Source organism: Xylocopa sonorina, chromosome 7 (assembly GCF_050948175.1).
Source record: "Xylocopa sonorina isolate GNS202 chromosome 7, iyXylSono1_principal, whole genome shotgun sequence".
Classification (NCBI taxonomy): domain Eukaryota; kingdom Metazoa; phylum Arthropoda; class Insecta; order Hymenoptera; family Apidae; genus Xylocopa; species Xylocopa sonorina.
Genome location: NC_135199.1, coordinates 11,791,251 through 11,817,900, shown reverse-complemented (window position 1 = coordinate 11,817,900; position 26,650 = coordinate 11,791,251). Strand labels below are relative to the sequence as shown.

General features: G+C 52.4%; 1 protein-coding gene across 1 annotated transcript in view; it reads left to right on the top strand.

Annotated features, from left to right (window-relative positions):
• Positions 1–12,429, top strand: part of LOC143425721 (uncharacterized) — an 81,527-nt gene extending 69,098 nt beyond the window's left edge. Inside the window, exon 3 of the mRNA XM_076898723.1 lies at positions 12,247–12,429. Coding sequence (XP_076754838.1) covers positions 12,247–12,429 — 183 coding nt within the window. The remainder of the gene's footprint in view (positions 1–12,246) is intronic.
• Positions 12,430–26,650: the final 14,221 nt, after the last annotated feature.

Sequence of the window (26,650 nt, the reverse complement as noted above, 5' to 3'; positions counted from 1 at the left end):
CGATATTCAACCGGGATGGCGAGCGCTACGTGCTCGCGGTGCAGCGCACCGCGTCGGTTTATTCATCGGCCAGGAAACGGGGAACAGTTATGTTGCCGGTGGTTTCAGGGGGGAAAAAAAAAGGGAAAGATGCCTCGCGAGCGACGACCACGTTTGCCGTTCAACGAGTCGGTCGTGTGGTACGCGTAGGTGACTCGAGTTGGGTGTAAAGTTAAGTTCGAGGAGGCTGAAGGAAATTGTACGAAAGTACAGCAGTTCGAGCGGAACTCGTGTCGGCACGATAGAACTCGATTTACTTGGACGAAAGGCTGAACGCTTTGGGGTTAACTGGATTCCTGTCTGACTCGCCTGACCTAATCCACTGGCGATCGTCGGTTCAGCATGAAAAATCATGGGCAATAAGGGGAATCAGTGAAGTTCTATTATACGAACGATCTGGTTCTATGAACCGCTCGTCGCTTGATGGGTTCGGATAAACGGAGACCTACTATATATATATCACGAAACCGAAGAACGATAGGTGCAAAAATCATTGGGACACTCGAGAGGTTCGTTTTCCATTCTAATATTAATATCTCGACTTCTCTACACTCGACCGCATCGCGGGGATCGTCGAAGCAACGCCAAACGAGTTTCTCGGCCATGTACGTTTCCATTAAGGACATCGCCGGACCCTAGCTCGAGCGGGCAGGTAAGCAAACCGATCCCTGGTGGGGAGGGATCCCAGGGAAAAGGGAAAAAGTCGTGAATACGACCTAATCTGACCGGTGGCCCCGGCTACGTTTCGTGGGTGTCGTGCTTTCACTTCGGTTCAGGTTGACTGCAGAAGGCGATTGGTTCTCGCTGAGCTCCTCCCAGAATCCATTAAGAGCCGAAACAGAGAAACACGGCATTAATTTTAAAACCAATCCCGGGGAGGAGAAATCGGGCATCGGTCGTCATTCGTGCGGGTTGCGCTCGGTGCCGGTGGAGAAAATCCGTCCAAAAAAAGCCGCCTTAATTGCCGCCCCGGTGTTCCCCTCCGCGCGGATCGGAAACACGCGAGATACCACCACGGCTCGCCTCGAGCGCACGGGTACGCTCTGTCCTTCGAACGATCCTGTCGAACATCGATCATCCGTCCCGATTCTGCTCTAGGAGAGACTGCACGATCCCGATTTGTCAATAGAGTTCTTTTCCACTTAAGGACTATTATGTTCTACGCTCATTGTCGGGCCCGGTCTCGCGCGGTGCAACGACAACGGCTGAAAAATAGCTATTCTTTCCGTCCAACTTTCGTTACGAGCATTTCAATCACGCGAGTGGAAGCCGCGCGAAACCGGTGCACGCAATTGTTGTACGTATTGGCAAAGAGAGAAAGTCCAACGGGGAATCGGTGTACACCGATTTTAATGAAGACAACTGTCCTGAAATCTTGCTCGCGAGCCGACCCCGCCGCGACTTTGAATCAATCGGCGCTCGTACAACCGAGGGTGCGCCAGAGCTCCATCGGACATCGTTAACCCTTGCCCGCTAAGCCAGTCCCACCGCGAGTACCGATAACACCGAAAACTGTGAAATATCGGAAGATAAACAGAGAGAGAGAGGGTGACACGATCAACGGACAGAGAAAATAGTGAAAGGGGGACTGTAAGAGGAAGAGAGAGAGCGTTAGGGTAAGGTCGAAGTCGGGCAACAAAAGAGATGAGGAAGGATAAGGAACGGAGAGAGGCGGAATAAGAAGAGAGCAAGGTTTAGGTAGCTACTCTCGCTCAGGTTGAAACGAAGGGAGCCGCCCTGTGTTTGTGCTCTCGCCGGGGAGCACAAAGAGAAATGGCGTGGTATTTATCAGTGCTCACCCCCTCGAGCCCCTCTTTGCCCCCTTACCACCATCTATACGTGGCTCTCTCTGCCTGTTTCTAACCGCGCACCCGCTGTCTTTGTCTACCGCTCCGACTATTGCCTTGCTTCCATTCCACAACCAAATCCATTCGCCTGGCTGCCAAACCCTCCCTCTCGCGCCGCCGTTAACCCTCCCCGGCCCTCTCCTCTAAGCTCTCCTGATGCCCTTTCGCACACCACATATATGGGCACTCGATCTTCTCCTCCGCGGGACTTTGACAGCTGTCTAATTCACGTTGCGCGCCCGTTCACCTGTGTACGTGGATTTCCTCGCCAGTTGTTCGACCGACGAACGTTCACGGCTACGTCACCGGCTCGCAATGTCGGGACGGAGGATGAAAGAGGGGAAAGAAAAAAAGACGCGGGAAGGACGAGAGATCCCGGATTCTTGGAACGCCACGAAGGCGAATTTTAATCGAAGCGAAAACCTTTTTCCAGTCCAGCGCTAATTGCGATCGCGGTGAACCGAGCGATCGCCGGTTGCCATTGATCGATGCGCGTAGTGACTAAGCGCGCTAATTTGTGCTTTTCAAATATTAGGAGCGCCGAAACCGCGGAGAATGGATGCGTCGCGATGAATACGACGAGTAACCAAACGAACGATGGATGAAAACGCTCGATATTCTGTCACGAAACTATTAGGCTCTCCCATAAATAATACGGATGTGTATAAAAAATCGGGGGTAAATGCGGAGAAAAATTGTGCTCGCAAATAAATCGCATTACCGTGCGTCGTCGACACGCATCGTTCTGCCGAATGAAAATACCAAACGCGAACATTATTCATGTCCCGAAACCACTCCTTCGATTCGCACCCTTTTCGCGCCGCCTTCGCAGACGTAACCAGACCTACCCCACTTCTGTTTAGGTAAAAACAGTCGACGTTAAACACCTGGGCATCGAAACGAAAGAGCGCGAAACGAGAAACGGGGGCAGAGACCATCGGTCGAGCAGAGGTGGAGGGTGACGGATTAGGGGCGGCTCTGCTCGCGGGCCAGCGAAATTTCGGGCAGCGCCGCGGCGCTTATTCGCAGCGCGACATTAGCAGCGGCGGTGGCGGGTCGCGAGTCAAAACATTACGTAAGGTTTTTAGAAGAGGAGGAGAAGACTAATAATCTCGAAATAATGTAAGCATAATAAATGGGCGAGCATTAGCGAGGCGCTCGGCAGCCGGCTCATATTTTCGGTGGCGCTGGCTTTGACGTAGCATTACTCCAAAGTGCGTTACATATTACTACCATATACACAGGGACGCGTTACACCGTCGTAGCTCTGCCCTCTGCGCGCGGGCGTGTTTCTGCACGCGTACATTTTTACGCGCGATCGCGTGTGTCCCGCTGCCGCGTATAATATATCCTTCCAACGAGTCGTCCCGACCCAGGAGCGTTCCACGCCGTTTCCTGTTTTCCTCGCGAGCGAGCGAGCCGCTTCTTTCGCGGTGAACGCGACCTCGGCCACCCCTTCTCGACGATCGCGGGTCCGCGGAACGCGCTAGGCTGTTAATTAAATGACAAATAACGGCTGGTCGCGTATCATTTAAACCGCGCAATGATTCGTTATTTTATCTCGATCCTCCATCCAAGGTGTCTCGAACCGAACGAAGTTGGCGGATTCGATATTGTCCGCGTGAGAACGGCGGATGCATTCATTGGGTTTCAGGAAATTTGTACCCTCGAAAGGCTAATAATTCGCGGAGTTATGTTCTCCTCAAGGTGAGAACGATTCCGCGGTTCGATAATATCTAGAAAATGAAGCTTTTCAGAATGGGAACCGCGGGATTTATCGCCAGTTTGTTTGAAGATCCTTATCCGCCGTAGGGACGTACTCGAAGGGAAGATAAAGAGTTGCGTATGGAAAGCGAGACGATTTACCGCAACAATGTACGGGAGAGGTTCACCGGGGATTAAGGATATACACCGTTACGCTTCCGAAATGTGAGAAATGGCGCAAAAATTGCGGAGGACAGCCAGAATCGGCTGGTATTAATTATCGCGAGCTCTCTCGAAATACCAGAAGCCGAAATATTTCGCCTGAGTAATGTCGGTTGCTCTCGCGGTTGCCGCTTGGAGCACTCAATATATTCTTGCGATCGCTACCTCGACTTTGCCCCTCGCAACTTTCCAACTTGAAATTTTCTGCTCATGAGGACGATAAGAATCCACCGGTTTCATTAAGCTTACCGATTGCCGTAATATCTTTCTCAACCTGTAAAACGTCTGCAACTAAAATACTTTCGAAAACCCTTGGAAATCAACCCTCGATAAAAAGACGTACGAAAAACTATGCAGACGTGGGAATACTAAAAGAAAATACATTATCGATCATAATTTCCTTGGTAGAGAAAACGCTGAATCCACTTGGTACACGCGACTTGCGCTCGCGCGAAGACGCCGAGTCTCGTGGCCGCGACCGACAGGCCAACGAAGGAAGCAGTGGACGACGAGGAAGATGCGTCGAAACGCAGCAACAGAAGAGGAAGAAGAAGAAGAAGAAGACGAAGAAGCAGAAGAAGAAGAAGAAGAAGTAGAAGGCAGCGAGGAGTATGAAGAAGGTGGAAGATGGGGAGTAAGGGAAGAGCGCGCAGTCAACGGGTACAGAGACTATCCGAGGTGCCGGTTGACAGCAACAAATGCCTCGGTGCGGGCAAGACGGGGAGCTCGCGCCCGGGACGCCGGTTGCAGGACCAGCTTGAGATATTACCAGGCAGATGCGGTCGCGCGCTGATCAAAGAAACGCTCCTCACTGAGAGAGATTAAATGGATGCTGGTGCGCGCCGGCAAACCACCACGCTGCGGCTACAAATAATAAGTCGAGAGTAAGAGGGAGCGAGAGAGCGAGAGAGAGAGATGGGGAAAGGGGGAATGCCTCTCGAGCGGAGGGAGAGAGAAAGAGGTTGGATCGCGAGGCACAAGCTGCCGGCCGTAGCCTTAACTCGGATTTGATACATTCCCATCTTGAGGAGTATTGCCGGCGCTCTAACCCTGGAACTGTTCCTAACGCGAGTACGCTTGGGTTGGAATCGGGTCAGTTCCATCGAGTTTCCTCGGGAGAAAGACAGGCGAGAAGAGGTCTCGAGCGTCCCGTTATAACCGTGCGATTCGAGAGACATCGATGGGATCGAATTCGGAGGGTGCGCGTAACTTTACAAACTTGTATCGTTCGAAAACGATGATCGCACGGAGATCGAAAGATCGTCGAAACGACGCGGCAATGGAGGAGGCGATTCCATCCTAATTGGATCGCCGTTTAAAGATCGCGAACGGAGCGAAGGGGGGGCGCGGGATTAATCGCGAGGTGGCATAGGGGGAGAACGGTTAACCAGCGCGGAGGGTGGCTGCCTTTGGGTGGGCGTTCGTCTTGAAATTCAATTAATTCGCTCTCCCGATTGGTATCTGGCAGAATAATGAGAGTGCATCTCGACGAGCGCTATCACCGCCGAATCAGCCCCGGCGTCCCCCTTATTTAGAAGATAACGACGGCTGTTCGCGAAAACTCACTCCCGACGAATGATGTTGTCATTCGTCGCGTTCCTCCTACCCTCTCGAAGGGTCTAGACGCGGAGCAAGCCGGCCAATGAGAGGGACCCACCTTCGCGCTCCGTCCTCCTCGCTCTAGCCAGCCCTTACCCCGTCTCCTTCAACCGTCCCCTCCTACGCGAGGGAACGCTCTCTCCGGGCTCTCGTCTTTACCTTCTCGCTCGGGTTCTCGCGATGAGATATGACTGCCACATTATCAGCTGATTATGTTATCACTTTGCATCGGCCGTTCCTTTGCCGCGCGGCCTCAAACTACCGTTTATCACGGCCCGTGGAGAACGGACGCCGGGACGGTGTACACGCTCCTCGGGATGCTCCGTCTATTCGAGAGAAGGCGTGGTGCGCGATCGTCGATCCCGTGAACTCTATCAATTTCTTGCTCCTCGACGAGCACGGAGAATTTCGCGAGATCCTTTTTTGCGTTCTTTGCGAAATATCGTACATCGCCCCTGTTTCGTTCCACCCCTCTCAGAGTTCGCACGGAAGATTAAAAAAGCAGGGTGGACACATCCGTCAAAAGTACGGTTCGCTCGCTGCCTCCCTTACGCGTACTCGATCAAAGTGAAGCGAGGGAAATGCGGGTGCGGGCCGCAATTTTCGCGGTTTTCCCCGGTGCACCGAGCGGGAAGGCACGGAAAATCGCGGCTGATTCCTGGCCGGATGGAGATTCGGTGGAAAAAAAAGAGATTACACGGCGGACAGGCGCGTAGGCAGTAACTGGATCCGGTGTACGAGGTTGGCCGAGCGCGAGTTCAGGCGAGCATGGAAGAGCGCTGCGGGACCATCAGGTCGCCCACAGCTCATCGCCAAGCGATCACATCTCATCGCCGCGTACCATCGCAGACTATTACAAACGGAGCTATCGTCGCGCCCTCTCTCACCCTCTCTCTCTCTCTCTCTCTCTCTCTCTCCGTTCCTCCGCCCCACGGCGCGCAGTGTCTCTCTCTTTCTGGTCGGCTCCGCCGCTTTTCAACCCCATCGCGATTCCACCTCCGCGTCGTACGTATCACGGCCGCTCTATCAGCATATCCGACCGCTTAGCACCTACTTCCCAGGAGTGCGATACCGCTCGTAACTCATTTGAATTACACATTTCCCTTGGTCCCGCGAAATAATACGCGCGAGGATCCGCGGCCGCGCAAATTGCGCCAGCCCGTGCCCGCCGTGTTGTACCGCGTTGCCTCGCCTCGCTACCGCCGAAGCTTCCTTTTCAACCGACTCGGCCAGCTACGACACGCTTGGGTCTGATCGAATCGCGAGCGCGTTTCCTTCCGCTCGCTGGCGATGATCGTTCGTTATACACCCGGCTACGTTCTCCTACCTTTTACCTGTCCCGCGTGAAATCGCGCCCAATTGCTCGCGTACGATCGTTTCGTTCGACCGGGGTGACTAACTGGTAATTGGCGTCCACGTGGCTCGAAGGTGAGGCTCCACGGAATGCTATTCAGTTCAGGGACCCTTGCGTAACAGTCGCGACGGCTCGCGTGTGATCGGTGGGTGGTTAACGACGCTAAGTTTAATGCGTTTTCCATGTTTTATGTCTCTTTGGAATTTCTCGTGGATCACGCGCGATTCCCCGTTTTCCCTCGATCGGCTCGCAGATAATTAATACGATACGCCTGGGTACTTGATTACGTCCGCTATTGTTCCTTACACGTTCGCATCGAACAGCGTCGAAAACTACTTTACCGTGCACTTTACCGTCAGCTTATTCTTCGAGAAGTTCGCGTCCGCCTTCGAAAGCAGTCGAAGTCGCGCGTAAAAAGATTACAAGTTCGTAACTACCGGGAAACGAAGGTTTTCCGGTCCCGGGGGGTATCGACTGGGTTTCGCGGTGGGAAGACTCGCGCGCGAGCGGCTGATCGCTTCCCACCCCGAAGGGGTGGCTCCGTCTACGGCTCCCTGGCGCCTTGCTTCGCTAATCGAGGCCCATTAAAACACCCTCCGCAGCCGCGTTCCCGAACCGCGAGTTCGCCCGAAGAATTTTCTCGCCCTAATCTCGCCCGGTAATGCCCGAACTTTCTAAACCTCGAAGATCGCGGCAAAGTGGCTCTTAACTCGCAGCTGCTCTCAGCAACCGCGGGATTCTTCGGGTTCTTTCGACGTCGCGATAATCGCTGGACGCGGTTCCTCCGTCACCGTCCCCGTTCTTCGGAATTTTTCCAACCATCGAAGGAATTCGAGCGGAGATCCGCGCGTAGCTACGAGCCGCGGTGTTTTACTTTCCTTTTTTGCGGGGCAAATGTCTCGAACGATCGACGAAGAATCTCGGATGAGTTTCGTAATTGAAGACGTCGACGCAAAAACTGGCTGCCTGCATCGGCGACCATTTTTAAATTAGATTACACACCGGAGACGGCTGGCCTTTCTTACAAAATGTGTCGCTAAAAACGCAGGCTAAAAACAGAGGCGACGCGATAGAAATTTTTTGCGTCCACGTCCTCGATTACGTTCCTTTCTAAGATCAGCGTTTTTAAGCGCGCCAGCTTTCGCAATAAGTGGTGGAGATCAATAGTTTCCATTAGTTCCAATCAATGAACGTAACAAGGTGTTATTAACAAATGAGAAGCAATAACACTCCGTAATGCGCCACTTCGGAATCTCTGAATACATATATATCCCTCCCTGGTTTTAATGGAAAGACCGATAACGAGGAGGGTGAACACGCGTATCGATGGCACGAGGAATCAGCCCCAGAACGCAGACACCTACGCCCTCGAAGAACCAGCAGAGGCCAGCACGCGAAAATACTCGACCGGTGTCCGACGACTGGTCATCGGGAATCGCGTGATTCTTTCTAATTAATTCCGGCGGCGTGGCTTTCATTAGCGGAGAAGCCAGTAGGGCGGAAAGTATCGCGATTCAATCATAAATCTGGCGAAGTTCAGAGCGGCGGTTGGGGCCGATAGGAAGCGATTCCCCGTGGCGCGAGAAAGCAAAGGATATCGCGGAACCAGAAGAGGAGGCGGGAAGCCGGGGCGGTGTGGAGCGGGGTGAAGAGAAACGGTTCGCGCAACGCGGACCGATCCTCCCGGCGAGCAAGAATTTCCCTAATTATTATAACCCATTAATGCGATGAGCGTTATTATTTTAATGCCCGTATCTGCCGGCAGTCCGGGCTAATTTGCCTCCGTGAAATCGATTGTGCCGCGTGCGTTTGCACGTTCATAAATAATCAGGCCGTGTTTACGGGATGAAAAATCGGTGCCGGCTCGGTAGCGGCGCGTTCTACGACGTTATAATAAATCCGCCGTTTCACGGCTCTCTAACGAGCCCCCTCGCGTCCAACGGCTGTCGATTATACCGATCGTACCGGGCTGAAAGTCCACGCCGGACGGTTTCCTACCGCCGTGGAACCGAGACGTCGCGCGTCATTAAATCGCGAGAACGCTGCTAATTCTTCGGATTTCGCGGGATCGAGGGTCCTTTCTTTACCTCGATAAAATATGAAGAAACAGTTAGACGCTGTCCGAGCGAGAATCGAACGCGCGCGTTTCGTTGCTCGCACACGACTGGCCCGATCGATCGCGCTGTCCGCACCTTCGTCTAATATCAAATAGCCGCTGTCCGTGATACCGTAAGTGAATAAATCTTTCCGCGTACACGCGTAATTCGACCGACATTCTTCCCTACCGTGGAATCCGTCGAATTGTACTCGCGCGTACTCGTAACAGCGTACGGAGGGCAACGAACGTATTGGCCGCGCGTTTGAATTCGAATTTTTCCTCGTGACCGCCTGCGATCCGTCATGGCGGACAAGCATGGATCGGGTGAAAAAAGCTCGCCTCGAGAAATGGGCAACGGATTGTCGGCCGCTCGAGCCGCGAACCGGTCGCTGGATAAGCGTATCGTGTGCCGCGGGTGTGCACGTGTCGCTGATAGTTATCATAATCCGCGTATTCGTCGCGGGGTTATCGTTAACCACCCACCGATACATGAGCCGTGGACGATCGAGTGTCCTTTACCGGCCACGGGACACGCGGCGCACCGTTTGACAGAAGTTTCGCGGACTGCCCGACAGATGGCTGTCGTTTAAGCGCACGTTTTCATCCCCTAAGCCCGGCCCGTAAGCCGGTGTCCCTGTCGCTGGTCTATCCTGCGGGTGAGTTCGGCTAGACGGTGGATGAATTACCGACCCGACAACTCGAAACGAGAGGGATCAGCTTTATGGCCGCTCGTCTAAATAAGCGGCCGCGACTTCCGTCTACCCCGTCACTGCTCGGCTACCGAGCGACGCGTTTATACTTGTCCGTCATTGCTTCGATTCTTCTTCTTTAAATAACACGTTCCGCCACGCGGATCGATCGCTCCTTATGGAAGATTGTTCCTGGCTCCGCTTTTGACGAGCAACCGATCGAGGACGACAGCGGCACGGATTCGACGGGTGTCCACGAGAAATCGTATCGAGCACGTATCCGTTCGACGATGTTTATAATGGCTTAATCCGAATTCTCCCTACCACCACGACGGTTCTTCTCGTATCTTCTACTTTTATTAATGTACGAGAGGCCAAAGTGGAGGCACGTTTCCGTTATCTGCGAAAAGGAGGAGCACCACGGTCGAATACCGTGGATACCAAAGGCCTGGATTCAACGATGGAAACAGGGTGTCGAGGGAGACGAGGAGAGGAACGACGGCCGGTTTCTTTGAAGATTTCGCCGAAAGCAGGAGAAACTAGCGCTCCACCGCCGGTAAGAGACGGTAGACCGCGCGTGATTGCCGTAATTTCACCTCATTACAATTACGCTAATATCCAGCCATCAATTAGCCAAGGCTAAAGAGGCTCGCATTAAATAGGTAATGCAACGGCGTCGTCGCCGGCCGCCACGGCCCGGGGATCAGACGCGCGCGCTCGCGTTGACTCGCCGCTCGGGCACGGATGATAGAAATGATGATGACCGCCGTGAACTAGGTTTCCACGGTCAGGCTTAATGGCTAAATTACACGTTGCGATTGTATCGCGAGTCGCGCCGCGCCGTTTCGTCCACTCGATACCGCCGTTAGGGGGAGGTTTAGCGGTTTGATAATTGCGATCCATGAATCAACCGGGATCGCCGTGAGACGGTAGCCAATAAGAAAATCGTTGGTTGCGAGATCTGCTAACGAGCGTGAACGTCTAGCGCTCTCCTCGATACGAGCGGGTGAAGTCGCTCGGGTCGAGCCGCGAAAGTGAAATCGTTCCGAGGCGAGAATGGGTCCGGTTTTTTTTTCAAAAACTTCGAGGATCAATCATTTCTGAGAGTTTCCGCGATGTTTACGATGCTCCTTGGTATCGCTGCGATACAAGTTTTTTCGTGACTCCATCGCAAGATGAATGGTGGTATCTTTTCGAAGGCGTTGAGAATTGCCTGTCGATCGACAATTTTGTACATCGAATTAGCAAGTATCGTTAGTAATAAGAATTCTAGAACTCGCGAGCCATCAATTTTCAATACGTAATATCGCGAGCAGATAAAGCGAAAGGGGGTTGAACTTGATCTTCCTCGATCGCGACGTTCCCTCGATTTTATCGTCATCGCCGCAGAAGCAGTTCCCTGGACCAGTCGATCGTGGCACTTCCCAATAATTTGCTCGCGATGAGAGGCCTCGATGAGACCCCGCGCTGGTCCCACTAAATGTTATTTCCTCGCGTCCCGTCATCGGTTCTTATTTCGATGATTTATCGCCGCTAGCGCGCGATGCAATACCCTCCACGGAGGCGGTAAGTGCGCGTTTAAACGATAAATCTCGGCAGTCACGGTAGGAGAAGCTTTTCAGGTCGCGACACACGCGGGGCAGGCGGGCTTCTTCTGCTTATCGATACTTTTCGGCCGTTCAAAGAGTTTAAATACGGGCCGCGGAGGAACCCTGCCGATCTACCCCTTCTATTTCGCTCTCTCGAACCTACCCTTATTCCACGGCCATTTATCAAGTCGCTTTCCCAAGATCTCCCGATCAACCGATCGACCATCGAAATTATTTCTAATCCTTCGCGCATTCCGAACTCGTACGAACGCACGCATTGAAACATTGCGCAAGATGTTTTTCCAGTTTGCTTTGCACGAATTTCTCCTCCGCCATCGAGCATTTCCAACGATTCGACCACCGTAGAACGAACTCTCTGTATCGAATCGTTCGACAATTACGCGGTCCAAATAGGTATTACGGTTTGATTGATTTCTATTAGCTCCGCTATGCCAGCCGCGGATATTGCTTTCCACCGTTCTCTCGAATAGTTTTCGCGAGCCCCGGGCGCAACGGTGTCTTTCAATTACAGTTCTCTGCCATTCCCGTCGACGGACGGATCGATAATAACGCGATAAATCTGCCGGGGCTATCCACGGTCAGTTATACCAGTCAACTTATTCTTTCGGCTGTTCGTAAACAACGTGACAAATACCTCGAGCGGCCATTAATCAACTCGTCGTAAATTCGAGCCGGGCTCTTCGACCGCTTTAATTGGAACTAAAACGCGAGCCTGGCTCCCGCCGTTCGATCGATCTTGGATTATACTCGGGGACGGAACGCGCGCGTGAAACGATCGGTGAAATCGGCGTGACTAACAATCGTTGAGATATTAAAATGCCCGCCCAGCGTTTCCTCCCGCGCGGACGTAATATATTCGCATTCCGAGTGGCCGGGAAAAAATTTCGACGCGCGTTCTCTTAACAAGTTACAATTTATCGTGACGATCTATCTGCGGCTGCACACGGTCTCGCACTTTCCACGCCGGATTAAAGAGTGATGCTGACACGTTACTTATCTGTCTCCGTGGATTAAAACGGTCGCTTGATTGCGACGAAACGCGTAGAGTGATACGCTTCGAGTAACTTTGTACATTTCGTTACAGGTATCCGAGGATCGTCGAAAGATATGGACCGCTCGTCGGGAAGCAACACGTTTTCCAACCGAACGAAGACTGGGACAATGTTACAAGCGTAGATTGGAAGTTATAAGGGAAGAAAGTCGGTGGCTTACAGAGGGCTTCGCGCGAAATCAAGATCTTGGTTTTAAGGCGGGGACACCGGGGTAATGGCGTGTGCGTTATTCTGATAAATCGCCCCGGCTGGCGTCAAACCTGACTTCGGCCTGACAGGAACCTCGGTCAATCGTATCTACTTTTACGCAAGACGTTCGCATTCGATCCTGCCGCGCAGTGTTCCCAGACACTCTAGTCTCAGCGGAAAAATGACGTGAAGATCGAAAGCCAATGCCTACACAATTCCCCATATCAAAGTGGAATAGAAAAAGAAAAAAAAAAAATAGAATTATCGATGCCTAGCACGCAACCGTAAAAACGCGCGGTTCGTTTCCCAATGTCAAAATCGAAGGGGCAACGCGAACGCGCGCGGCCATTAATCGAGGATCCAACCGAGGCAGCCGATCGGACCGCCTCGAATTTCCGTGGACACTGATTAAGCAACGCCAGCCTCGGCTTTAATATCCAGATGCCCGATAAAGACCTTACGGCGGAGTTCCGGCCGATCGCGGGCCGAGATAGATGCGGCGTCCGGCGGACGCGCGCTCGCTCGTCCAGCGCGGCAAAATATTCGAAACGAATGGGCCGCGTCGCCGTGGACACGGCTACCGTGCATTTGTCCGGTCGTTCCTTCGACCGCATCGTATTAATCCGTCGCTAATGAGCGCCGTCTCGGATCGGCGAGTGGAAAGGCGCTTGGTATCGTCCTGGGAGAGGCCGCGCGGCGTCCGCGCGGAGGACGGGGGCTCATTACGGCTGGGCCGCGTGTGCTTCGTGACCGGCTCAATATTTAACGCGTCTCGAGCCGTTCCATCACCTCTCGATATCTCGACACTTGGATGCGGGATTAGGGCCACTCGTGACTCGAATCGATTGCTGTTGATTACCGATTCACTTACACGACGATGTCCGCTGCCAGCGTTCGACGCTCCGCTTTTTTTTCACAGCCGGAATCAATGAGTCCGATGCGAAACTGTGTGAAATTGTTCGCGGAGAACCGGCTCTCGCGAGGACGCGAGGATGATCGGACGAATTAGATCGGTGGTAGTCGTCTCAGAACGAGCAGCGACGTAAGAATACCTTAGAAGAAACGATACAAAGATTTTTCGACTCGTTCAAGCGTATCCAACGATCGATCGGAAACTCCCCTCTCTACACTTGTACCGCTATGAAAAATTGCCAGCAACCGCGTCGCGTTAATTAACCGAAAGGTCACAATTACGGTTCCAGCGTGCGTCAGGCCGCGATAAATATCCGAATTCCCCAGAACCGGGAATTATCTGGTGGATCTGAGAAAGAAGGCGGCTCGTAAGCAGGCTGCGAGAGCAGGCGTATTGATCTGGTGGACGGTTGGGTCCACTGGCCGGCCGATAATTAGTCAATCAGTCAGCGGCGCGCGTAGTTTTATTGAAATACGGTGCTCGAGCCGGCTCGAGGGCCAACTCTTAACAAGCGTCGCCCGGTTCATTCATGCCGGCTAATTCCCACCCTGTTTCGGTGTTCGCGTCGCCTCGTCAGGCCACTTTTACGCGCGCACCGTGTCATTAATCGTTCGATTAACCCGCCCGATAACGCCCTCTACGGGCGTGCAGCTAGCAGGCGTACCACCACCGGCCGCCATAACTCCCTAGCCCCGAACGAGCGTACGCGACGCGCGATCCCGCCGTTACCCGGAGAACCTGCGACCGCCTACGTGGATCCGCGGTCCCGATTTTTCATCCAAGGACACCTTGTTCGCCGCGCACGCAATCGCCGCCTACCCAAGTGAAACATAGGGACATTTCGACGGACACGAAAATACACTCTTATCGATTCCGCGAACCCGAACGATTCGTTGCTTACCCAGAACCGCGTCGATAATTAATTACGAGGCTGGATTAAGACTACGCGAGTGGCTGGAGAGGGCTCCTCAACCGGAGCAAAGACTCGATCCTGCCTCGTGATCGTTAATCGATCCCTCTTTCTCTTCATTTCGAGCTCACTTTCGCGTCACCGGCTAGTCGCGATTTAATAAATTTGACGAGAGGGGGTCGAGACAGGCGACGTATTAATAGAAACCGCAATGGCGCGCGAATATTCTTTCAAAGCGGTTTCCATTTCGAGTTTAATGAAGCCTCCGTCGCGGCCGGATCGCAGGCGGTTATAAATTACGGCGAAAGAGTTAACCGGTTCGCGGGAAGGGAATAGGGTCCGCGGAAATTCGGCCGTTCTATCCTCGAAAATGTATTTTAATCGCGGTTAAAAGTGAGGCTCGTGCGACGGGGGGCTGAGAGACGCGTCTCGGTAAGAGACACGTGTCAACGCGATAAATCGTGCCGATGTCCGACATACGGTTTGCTTTGGACGGCAAATTCAGTACTACGTATATATAACGTGTACAGTATAAACCATCCATAGGCGCCGCGATCGAGACGCAGCCCCTTTTCATCTATTTTCAACCGCGTCGCGAATCAATTCGACACCCCTACGAGTACCACCTCTGAGACTACTCCTAAACGTGCCACACTAGATTCGATTAATTCAGTTGCAAACGTTGCAACAGCTATCCGATCGCAATTTCTCTTTCTTCGATAGCAGATTATTCTATGACACGACGTAAGTGAAAATTTTCCCAGTTTTCAGTCGGTTCAACCCCGCAGGACATCGAGCGCCGCGACAATGGAGCAGCCACGAAGGTTGCGGAACAGAGCACAATGACACGGGGCCGCGAGTCGCCGGCGATGACTCTTCGACGAAGTTCCGAGATGATCTCCAAGGCGGAGAGAAGAAAGCTCGAGAAGCATCGCAGAGATTATATGGGGCGCGTCCATTCTAACGCGTTCTTCTATTTTCCCGTGGTCCTCTCTCTCTCTCGACCACCCCTCGATCGCCCGTTCCTCCGCGCGACACGCTCCTTTCGATCCACCGTCCTCTTCTTTCTTTTCCCGGTCTCGCGCAACCGGGAACCGCGTTACGCGCGGTTTGCGTCCGCACCTCGGGCGATTATTTGTTGCTTCCGTTCCCGGGGAACTATTTTCAACCGGCCGTCTCTGTACGAGTCGACGCGAGGCGCAGGATCGAGCGATCGACCGCGATCGAGACGCGTTGTCTAGTTTCTAGCGGTGTCGAGCTGCGAGAGAGGACGAAGAATAACTTCGTACCGTTAGGATCGAATGGAGTACGGACGCAGAAGGCGCGTTGGTAGACACCCCTCTCGAGCGAGCGCTCCTTCCCTGGCCCAATTTTTCCCCTTTGCTGAATCGTCGAAGAACGAAGAAAGGGAGGAAGGAAGCGGCGATGGAGGAACGAGGGGGCAACGAGCGCAGGCTGGGAACAGGATCGCGCGAGGAACGAGAACCAGAACGGAGAACGCGGGCTGTGCGCGCAGCTTGCTCGCCCGGACGGATGTGATTTATATTTCTTTCCGATCGTTCGCATTAAAAATGGTAAATGCTCTTAATGACGGCATTAATAATTGTATTCAACGAACCCGCCGGTATTGACCTGAAGACACCCGTGCGAGGCACGCCCGCAGAATACCCTTGTAACGATCTGGTCCGGCATTCATCTGGGCGGAGAGAGATCGTTTGTGAATGAGCGAACATTCAATGGGCACACTTTTGATCCCGGCATTATTAATTATCCGCAAGTAGCTGCTAACGTCCGGCATTCTTTTTTCTAGCCGCGCGGCGGACTCCACAGCGCGGTGAACCCCCGTGTCTTTGACCCCCGTGACTCAGCCGAGAAATCGTTTCGGAATCTGTTATTAACGAGTTCGCATCGACGCCATCGAATCGATTTCAATTTTCCCGCCCTCGCTCGCTGCTCGACGACGGTGAAAGAAGCTCGGATCTTGGAGCAATTTGGAACGTGGAACGGATTTCAGTTTACGATTTAATTGGCAATTAATGCGTTTCGCCCCTCGAACAGCAGCATAGTGGCGGGGGTTTACGAGTCGCGTCACGAATAAGGTTCGACGAAGGCCCGCGTTTGGTGGCGGATGTGGGCGTTCGCGATTCGCGCGGGAATAGGTAGCCGCTAGCCATCGGAAATCGCTCGAATCGCGACCCTTATCGCCTTATTAGAGAGTGCACCCTTCGCGAAGCGATCGGGCGGACGCGGCGGCCTGTTTATCGTCCGCCTCTATCGGCTGTACTCACGCTCCCTTTCATGGTCCTTAAACAGCCGCACTTAGCATGGCCCGTCATTACTTAACGGTGAGTAATAAAGTTGTACCACCAATTAGCCGACGCGGCTTGGAAGCACGCGCATCAACGACGCGGAGCCTGGTAGCAGGCAGCGCGTATCGCGGCGATATCTCGTTTCGGTCGTCCGGGATAAAATCGGTAATCCGAGAATGATCGTTATTATACCGACGGCGCGAGTAAATGGAGGATCGCGCGCTCCTGTCGACGGGTAATTTGCGTGCGTTCGATTGTTGCCGCGCAGGAAACGACCGCGAGAACGCTTTCGTCGATCATTCTCAGAAGATGATCTGAAAGCAGGCAAACGTGCGTTATCGGTACCTTGCTGATCGCAGAAAAAGGAAACGCGGACGGCTACTAATTTGTATTTGCGTCGCGTCGATCGTAGAATATTCGATCGAATCATCGCCTATCGAGTCGAGCAAAGTCGAATTCTTCCGGAAACGGTGCGTCGCGCGAAGCGCATCCGTCGATGGGATTTTTATTCAGAACTGCCCCCTCGACAGGGCACCAGGGAACGGGGTGGAAAGACAAACAGTCGCGATCGCGTGTGAGTGGGCCCCGGGAACGTAATTAATGAACAGTTTGGCGGTCGGCCGGACAGCTGTCCCGTTTTTTTTCCTTCTCTTCTTTTTTTCTTCCTCTTCTTCTTGCCCCGACGACGGACGGAGTCGCGGCAGCGAGAACCGTGGAACGAGAAACGCGGAAACCTGGCGTGGAAGCGGACTAGAAGACGCGCCTCCCGGCGCGGCGGAAGGAACAAGATGGATTGCCTGACACTACCGGACAAGATCAATTGAATTTCTATTTGGACGTAACCGAGACCCGTTTGCCGCCGCTACCTTCCTCCTTTTTCCTCCTGCCTCGTCCGCCGCCGCAGTCCTCTTTCCGCGACAGCCAAACTCTAATTCTTCTTCCGCCAGTCGTCGATGTCACGATAATTGTTGCCGCTGATCTCTACGGTGATCCCTCGCTTCTGATTCATTGATTATTCGATAATGGACGGGGTCACTTTCGATCACTAGCTACTCTCGTTAGCTACTGGAATCTGATAGAATCGTGGACTTGAACGTGCGAGTAATTGTAATCGGATTTTGTTTCGCGAGACGTAATAGAGAAAAATTTTTTAATTTTATTATCGACAAGGTTCTTTTCACGCGAAATATTGTCACCTCTTCGTGACGAGTACACTCGTTGAACAGAGGTAACCGGTTAATGAATGGTTCGATGGATTCGAGCGCGTAAACAGTTTCTGCGAGACAAAAATGGAGGAATACGCGTATATTTCTTGGTTGCTCGGTGTACCCAACTGGTAATAAATGGGTTTGGAAGTAGCTGCCTAATTACTTCCTCGGACACCGTACGAACTCGCGATGCTGCCGCTGATATCACCGCGAATTTTTCCTTTTTCCACCGCGGCGCGGCTCGGCTACCGGTTTTACAGCGTCCGTTGAATTTAACTGTCTATTAATTAATGCGCGACGATTAATTTCCGTCACGGGATAAAAACGCCGCACCGTGGAAAATTATGGCGGCGCGAAGTCTCGCCGTGGACGCGATCCCCCCGCGAATAGCCGCCCATCAAACTTTCCTTTCGAAAGCTCGCGCGAAGTGCGCGACACCGCGCGCGCGGGTATCTCTGACCTCCTCGAAAGCTGAGCTGAGCGTGTTCGCGATCGAACATCGAGAGGAACCGTGTCGAGTTCCGTTCCGATCGGATCCGTTTAATTGAAGCGGCTCGCTTAAATCGGCAAGGGTCAACGTCTCTTCGATACCACCGAGAAATCGCTCGAGACAACTTCTCGGATCGAATTAACCGGAGCTAAGCGAGCAGAATGGCGGCCTTGATAAGCTATAGCATGGTTACCCAGTTTTACGTCATCCGACGATTTTCCGTGGCACGTCGTTTCTTTCCACGGGCTAGTATCGCCTCGCGGCGAGCGGATTTTCGTGGTCAATAACCGATTGCTCTCTATCGCTCCTTCGGCGATACGCCTTCGACGTACTCCCGGTTTATTCCCTGAAACGCGATTGCCAGCGTCGCGATAAATACGAGGGTCGCCGCGAGACGAACAATAAAATAGTTTCCACGATTTTATTCGAAAGCAACGATAACGCGAACAGTTTTAGCCGCGCAGAAATAGCTTCGAACGGTACAGCGGCGGTCGGTGTTGCCCGGCGAATAATAAGGATTTAGCGTAAGCCTCGTTAGAATTTTTGCGACACTGTCCGCGCGAAACGACGTCAAAACACGCCGCCATAATGTCACGCTCTAATGTACCACGTGCTACCATAATAAACTTCGTTACGCTGATGTCTTTCGAATGACCATCGCGCGCACCGCGAACAACCGTGGATGAGCAGCTACGAGCTTCGCAACGTTACGTACGCGTACGCGTTAGTCGACGCCAAATTCTGTTCTCTCGGCGCGATCGGTTCCGAAGGAATGCTTGAAAATAAACGATTGAAATGTTCCCTAGTCGAGCCGTATCGCGAGATAGACCAGAGTCTAGAAATAGACCGGGTAGTCGATCGGGACGAAAGCCACGGAAAGTTCCTGGTGTGCGCGGGCAACACGCGGTTCAATGTATCATTAGGTAGTCATTGCGATCACCGTGGGTCCCGTAGGTACACGCACGGGTCGACGGACACGTAGGTAAGCCATCCTGGCTTCATTCACGTCAGATGCGAGGCGACCGCGTCATTTATCTGCCAACCATTCCGGCTAACGATGCATTGCCGGTTTGTTGGTCGAGCATCGTGCCGTCCTCGTGTTCCCTCTACGAATAATAGCTGGAATTTCTGGCTTTTTCTAGCCAACCAAACGCTCGTTTCCCTTACGTTCGACTCGTGCTGTCGACGCTATTTATGCACGGAAACAATTGTCCCTGAATTTCCTCTTCTATCTTTCTTTCTTTCGCACGGACGTTTGACGCGGTTCCTTTGCACTCAAACGATTCGAACAAGCAACTTACGCGACTCGAGACTAAGAAGATCGAGCGAAACAGTTGTAAGGGAGGCCGCGTGGCACAGTTTGGTAATCGCGCGAGGGTATTTAAGGTGCGTGCGAAATTTGGGAGTGGCCCAGGGTGGCGCGCGCGCGACCACGCTGAAGGGTGGAAGCGCGACGGCCGCCTCTGCCGGCGACAGAGGAGCCTGCTCGCTTCCGGAACACGCGAAACTCTCATTAACTTCGACCGGCCGCGATATTGTGTTGCGCTTTAAAGTCGTTCCACGCTTCTTCGAGCGGAGACGCCGGCTGCGGCTTGAAAAAAGTCCCAGCGACGGAGAGCGGAGTTTAATGGACGCCGCCGCGGAAAGGCGACGTCGATCGTGGGGTGGACGACGAGCGAAATTCGAATCGTCCTTGTCCTTGGTGCAGCGTGAGGCGAATTTAATTGCGGCGATGGGCAATGAGACGTTCCCAATATCGTGTTAATCATAGGAAGATGAATGAACGGTTTAAAATCGAGTTCACGAGACGTCTGTAATTGGCAAGTCGCACCCTAATTCCATGTGCTGATGTTCGTTAGCGTGTCCGCGGGTCGATACGAGATATTGAAATCGTTACACGGTCTTCTTCATTATGAACAGCACCTTCGCCGACATCAATTACATTCATACATATTATGCGCATTAATTTTGCTCGCGCCCGGCCGATTCCGCCGTCGTTAATTCCGCGCAGCCGAGATTAATGCGCATTAATTAAAGATGTGGGGAGCAGCGTATCAAAAATGCGCGCGGAACGAGAACCGAACCGAAAAACGAGCCCTCCCGCGATACTCGGCTCCACAACCTCGTCGTGTACAGAAATCTCGGTGATAGCGTACGCTTCACGCTCAGCGAACGATTTTGTATTAAAAGCGAGTACATTGTTCGCTGCATGAGATCGTCCTACATCCCCTTGTATCTTCGTTGATCCAACTACCGTGACAAGCACGCGATATCATTCGATTTGATTTATATTCGTGCCTCGCGCTTTCAGGAAGTTGTAAATACGTGTGTTCTCAGATAGAGAGATAGATACGAGGCGAGAATAAAATTAAATTAGAATACTTTGTACCGAGCAACATCCCTCCAGAAGGAAAGCAGAGAATTTACAACTCTCCTAGAACCCAGTAAGCAACCGATGCAACAGCACCTGTAATTACGCGATAGTCGAACGATAATACCCCCAAAGTTCCACCAAGTTGCGCAAGCATTCCACGAGGGATCGCGAGTCCTTGTTCGATCGCAAAACCCCGTTCCACGGCTCACCCGGAGTCCTTCACACCCAAATACACACCGAGCGCCAATAACCCAGTATCAATCTCCGCATTAACCCACCGTATCCAGAGTCCTCGAGGGTTAGGCATAAGAACGCGAGCAAACACCCCTCATCGCTCGCGACTCACCGAGCCAGCCACCCCCGTAGCGCGCGTTCCCGCGCGCCGTCGCGCATGGACTTTAATTCCCAATATCGAACAGTCGGATCTCGTCGTCGTGGCGTCGCCGGACCATCATCGTATCAATGCGCCCCGGATTGACAGTCCCGGCCGGTGATAAATGACAGTTGGAGCGGCCCCTCTCCGCGGCGTGGCAGTTCCGCGTTCGCCGTCGATCCACCCCTGCTGAGAGACGGCGCGAGGAGAGGGCTCGGGAAGAGGGTGAAGCCACGGACCCGCTCGCAGTCTCTATAGACACCGCGCCAAGAGACTATGAGAGAAGATATCCGCGGTGAGAAGTAAACACGTTATACAAACGAATGCGGGATCGATAGCGGTGAGGACATCCCTCCACGGTTCACCCCGCTCTGTTTCTCGTTTCAGACGCGGTTCTTTCGGGCCAACATGCTCCTCGTGGATGAACCTGGTCCTCGGAGAGGTTCGCGAGATGTCTCATCTTCTCGCGATCAATTACGTTTGGAGAGTAATCCTCGGATTCGAGGAGGAGGAAATTGGAGAAGAGGATCGTTGAGTCGGCGAGTGATCATTACGTTTGCAGTTCGCTGTTGCACTTGGAGTAGAGTGATTACAGAACTGCATATTCATGCGGTTATTATTAGTTGAGAATTGCACGGGAAATTATGTGTATTCCAATGCTCCGTCAACATCGCGGGTAGCTTACTCTGCGGTAAAAATAATGGCGAGCCTGAGTCTTCTGCAGCATTAGCGGTTCGTACGGACACCCCTTGGACCGAAGGATCAAACCAGTTTCGACGTTCCATCCGAAGATGCCTGCGAGGAACAAGTTACTCTCGGAGAAACTTCTTTTCAGGAAATCGACTAGCGGATCGCTGATTAATCTTTAAATTGCGTTTCTAACAAGAAAACACGGGAACGGAGCCCGATACACGCGTCGAGCGAGTTCGGCTCGTTTTCTATTCCGCTTTCCGTACCCGGTTGATGGTCGTGCCAAGTGGGAGGGTGATTTAATAACGCGAGCCTCTGGTCGCACGATGGAATTTTAACAAAGATTACCATCTTGCAAAACCGAGCGACGTAACGCGGTTAATAAGGACGTGGAAGCGAGGATCGTCGTTCACGACTTGTATAATCAATTTTAATGATAGAAAATGATTCTTTGAATAAAATTTCATTCTGTTTAATCACATAAAAAGCCAGCAGTTAAATATGCTAAATACGGTGCCTGTCTTCCAAGTTTTCTTGTATTAACAAGATGCAAATGGAAGACCAAATTTCCAGCTAATAATCTCAATTACGCTCCCCAAAATGTCGATATAAAAGCGGCGCCAACCATCGCGATTCCTTCGTGACAAGCTCCCCTTCGCAACGGCTGCGTGTTCACGCGCCAACACGGTCGTAGTCTCGTTGCATTTAAATTTCGACGTCCCCAGGGGTGGCCTGCTCGCTTTCTGATCGTTTAGCTTTCGCCGGAAGAAAGCGCGGCTTCGGCACAACGCGAATCCCCTGGGACAGGAAACAACGGGCGTGACCGACACTCGAGGAATTAGTCGTCGGCTAATAGGTGTCAATATTTACCCTTCCGGTGCCTAATCTCTGGAGTAACCGCTCGGGATTTCGAGCGGAGAAGAAACCAAGCTGCGTACCTGCACATTGGGCTATTCAATTTCAGGATAGCTTGTTAAACGTGCCTGTCCCGTCAGTTGGGGTGCCAATGAGACGACAGTAGGGCAAGACAATATAATGCCTTGCAATCTGAACTCAATTTCGGAGTAATTGGAAATGTAGGAACAGTTTTGTAAGAATCAGAATTTTATAACTCGATTTTTAAGCATTCGGTGTATTGTATCGATAGTGAAGAAACGTGAGAATAGGTATCACATTTTTTGCTCCAGTTCCCGGTAGCTGCAGCCGAGAGATCGGCCGCCCTTTGAATGATTGCTCAGCGGTTTTTCCGCTCCGCCCCGAAACGCCTGCTCGGGCTCTAGCTCGCAAACGCTGCCATTAAACCCTTAGCATACCACGCGTGGACAACCATTTTGAATTTTCTAACGCTACCGCGGCCTCCTTCCGTCTTCTAATCGTACTTTCATCCCACTTCAAACATTCCTAACCGCGCGTCGATCGATCACCGATTAAAAAGTGGAACTTTATCGTTCCACATTTCCATCGATGCTTTAAGCTTCTTTAAACAAGACAGACAATCTTTTGCGCGAGGCATACAGTCAAAGAGTCGAGCGTTCGTTCGGATAGAACCGTAAAGTCCGCCGCGAAGCCAGCGCAAACAAAATATAAATCAATCGAACAATAATAGAGGCCGTCTGGCTTGATCCCGATATTCCCAATTTTCCCAAATGGTCGCAAACGGCGACCTCCCTAGCGGCGAGAGCCGCGTCCCTTTCGTGGAAGGTACACGAGGCGGACGGGGGCACACATATGTTACCCCCCGAGATGCCGCGCCATTTCACGCAACGCGGAGCCCCAATTTAATTTGTCCTGCTGGCAAGAATCCTTATTCAAAGTAACCGTTTCGTCCCCTGTCCTCTTCCTAGCCGCACCCAGATGCGTGGACGCGTGGATCGGTTGCTTTTGCCCTGTTAAGTTCGCAGCAATGGAGAGCGATACTGAAACGTCGCACGAATCATCCCTCCTTAACAACCAACGTGCGAGCACTGTCGTGTAAAATGAAGAATAAAAGTACGCTAGATTGGAGACGTTAATTAGAAGATAAGATCGTTTACAGACACGTGTTTCCGTCCGCGTCTAAGTCAATGAGGAACGCGAAACGGGAGTGAACGCGCGAAGGGAGGACGGGGGGAGAAAAAAGGGCAGGTTCTTATTTACAGCGGGACCAGACCAGACGTAGCATTAAGCAAACTACCTGAACGACACCTGGGATGACGTATCGCAGCCAAAGTGCGCCGTCTTTATATTTTATGAGTCCGCTTCATAAATAGCAGCGACCCTTAACAACCGAGCAGCTCGAAGACACGCGCCTCCCCACGCGTTATCCCCACCGTTGGCTGGCTCGACGAGGAAGAGGAGCCCGTGTCTTCATTTTTACGTCGCCCGCACGGACGGGACCGTGCAACACCATAAACAAAATTATTGCCAGCTGTTGCCCGTGTTTTTGTGCCCGGCAGGTATACACGGGGACGCGGCCACGGGCTCGGGAGCACGACGCCTTCGGAAAGTTCCTCGACAATGACCAATAAAACTTTCACCCGCCGCCACCCTTGCCTCGTTTTTTCCCCAAATCTGTTCCGCACCTCGCGCCGCGACGTCGCCCGCTTTCGACGCTCTTTGTGGACGCGTTACACGGTTCGAATCGGTTCCCCAGTTTGGACATCTTCATTCTTTCTGAGGTCAAGGGTTCCTCAAGGCTAGCTGGACCGCGGGGTGCTCGACTTCCGAGAGTAGCACTTTTGGTTTCGGTGTTTCGAAACAATTGCGTGGATCTTTGGTGTTCTTTCGACGCTGGAGTTTTCACTTAGCCTTCTGGTCTACAGGACATTTCAAAGTTATTACTCTGCGATACTGAGACTACAACGAACCGAGGTACTTCAGGGAGGGTTAATTCTATCCACCCCAAAATTCAAAGATACCATTTCAGCAGGAGGAAAAAAAATCGACGGATACCAGAGACCATCGTCTTCCTCTTTATCTGACATCTCCCTATCTTTCACGCGTCCCTCAAGCTTTCATTAACGCCGAGCTACAGAGGCAGCAGAGTTTCCCGCGGGCGAGGAAAATGAAGTCAGTAGGTAAAATCATTTACGGTTCGCGAAACGCTCTCGACCCTCGTCCCTTCCCACAAGTATCGCCCTTTGCGGATTATTATTTATTATCATCGTGGCCGTTCCTCCGTTGCACGCGCGAGCACGGATCCGACTACGTTCTCCCAGCGTCGTTTGCTTCTTGGTGTACGCGGGGACGCGTGCACGGACACGGGAGGCGTACGTGTGTTCGCAGGGACGCGTGTCCATTCCGATCAGCCTACTGGAGTCCCCGTAGGTTTGGTCACCGAGTCGAACGCATCATTAATCACGTTTTTTCGGGGTTACTTTACTATTTATAGTTTGTCCGCAAAGCCGTCTATTATCTTCGGCGAACGATAATTGTTTCGAAGCGGCCCCTTTACGCGTAAGCTCGTCGTTAGCGTCCGCTCGACGATTGTGTCTCACTTAATCCTGATTCTCGTCCTATCCTCGAACGAACGAGGGTTTCGTTGATCCGTTTCATCGTCGACGAGTGTACCTCGCGTCACTTTTAATTGATTGGCTTATTAACAGGTGAAAGGACTGTAATGGAATTAACACCAAAAATACTGACAGTCTACTTCGAGGATCGTAGAATGCGATTAAGTATTGATTTTTTTCAATAGAATGCCAGTATAATTAAAGCTAGGAGAGTTACGTGCACGCGTGAATGTACAGTACTGCGGAGAAGTTGAATAATGAAACGTGTCAGCTTCGAATGCAAGAATTCCTGACGCGCTTCTGTGCAGCATCGATTGTTATCTCGTAAAAAAATAATACGCGAGAGGTTTTCGTGATTAAACGAGCGACGCGTTAAATGGACGGGGGCTCCCTCCGAAAGTAGGTTCGGCTACTTTCATAATTCTTCAGCTTTCTTCGGCCTTACCTCAGCGCCGGTTTCCCCTCCTGGCAAACGCGCCGGTACGAAAGTGGGATTAATGAAAATACAGAAGGTGAACGGGGGCAGAAGAGACGTGCTAAATGCATGTGTATATAACAGGAAAGAGGAGAGGGAGAGAGGGTTCAGCAGGGTTGATTAATCGTCGCCGGTCAGGCTTCTAGAAAGAGACGTCACTCGCAAGACTGCCTACGTCTAGCTTCCCCGCGCGTTCTTTGTTTACCCGCTCGAAATATCTGTTTCAGTATTTTCCATCCTCCGGTTGGAAACACTGCAAAACCCTCTCGAGGCGAGCAGAATTTTTCAAAACTCGATCACGAGCATCTCTGTCTGCGAGGTTTTCTCGCGAACTCCTCAAAGTCCCTTCAGGATCAACTTAAAAAAAAATCGAAAAATTCCTGCAGACATTACGAGTGTCATAATCGAATCATTCTTATCAGTTTATACGATTCGATCGTAGCGTCTCGCGAGGCGGCATCCAGTCACGGGGGTTCCTCTCCGGCGATAGGCCGACGGGGTGCACACATGGCAGGGGCATTGTGCGAGGTCGTGCGCAAGGGGAGCCAGTATGGGTTTTGTGTGAACAGCGTTAATAGTGGGAGGGGATTGCGGCAGAGATCGGGAAGCGGGTGCGTGTGTCGGGGGTGGCCTTAACTCTGAATCAAAGGGCAGCTGATAGAGGCGGAAGAGAAAGAGAGAAAGAGAGAAAGAGAGAGAGAGAAGGCGAGAGGTAGCACCCCTGCGGTAGTCCCGGAGTTCCACGGGAGGCGCTACGCCAGAGCCCTGTATAGAGCACGAGGGTAGTTCGGTCTCGGACCCCCTCCACCTCCGCCTGGGACGACTGTGTCCGCGTGGTACGGTAATAAACCGGTGAAAGTTTGCCGGGGTGCCCCTTTTTGGCACGCGTGGAACCCCCCGTGTACCCGTGGACGGTCGAAATCGTCACGGGGACAGGGATCGTTTCATTTCATTGGAAGTCGGCCTGGCGAGGAGCTCTCCGCGCTGTCGTGCACCCGGGAAACTTGGCTGGAT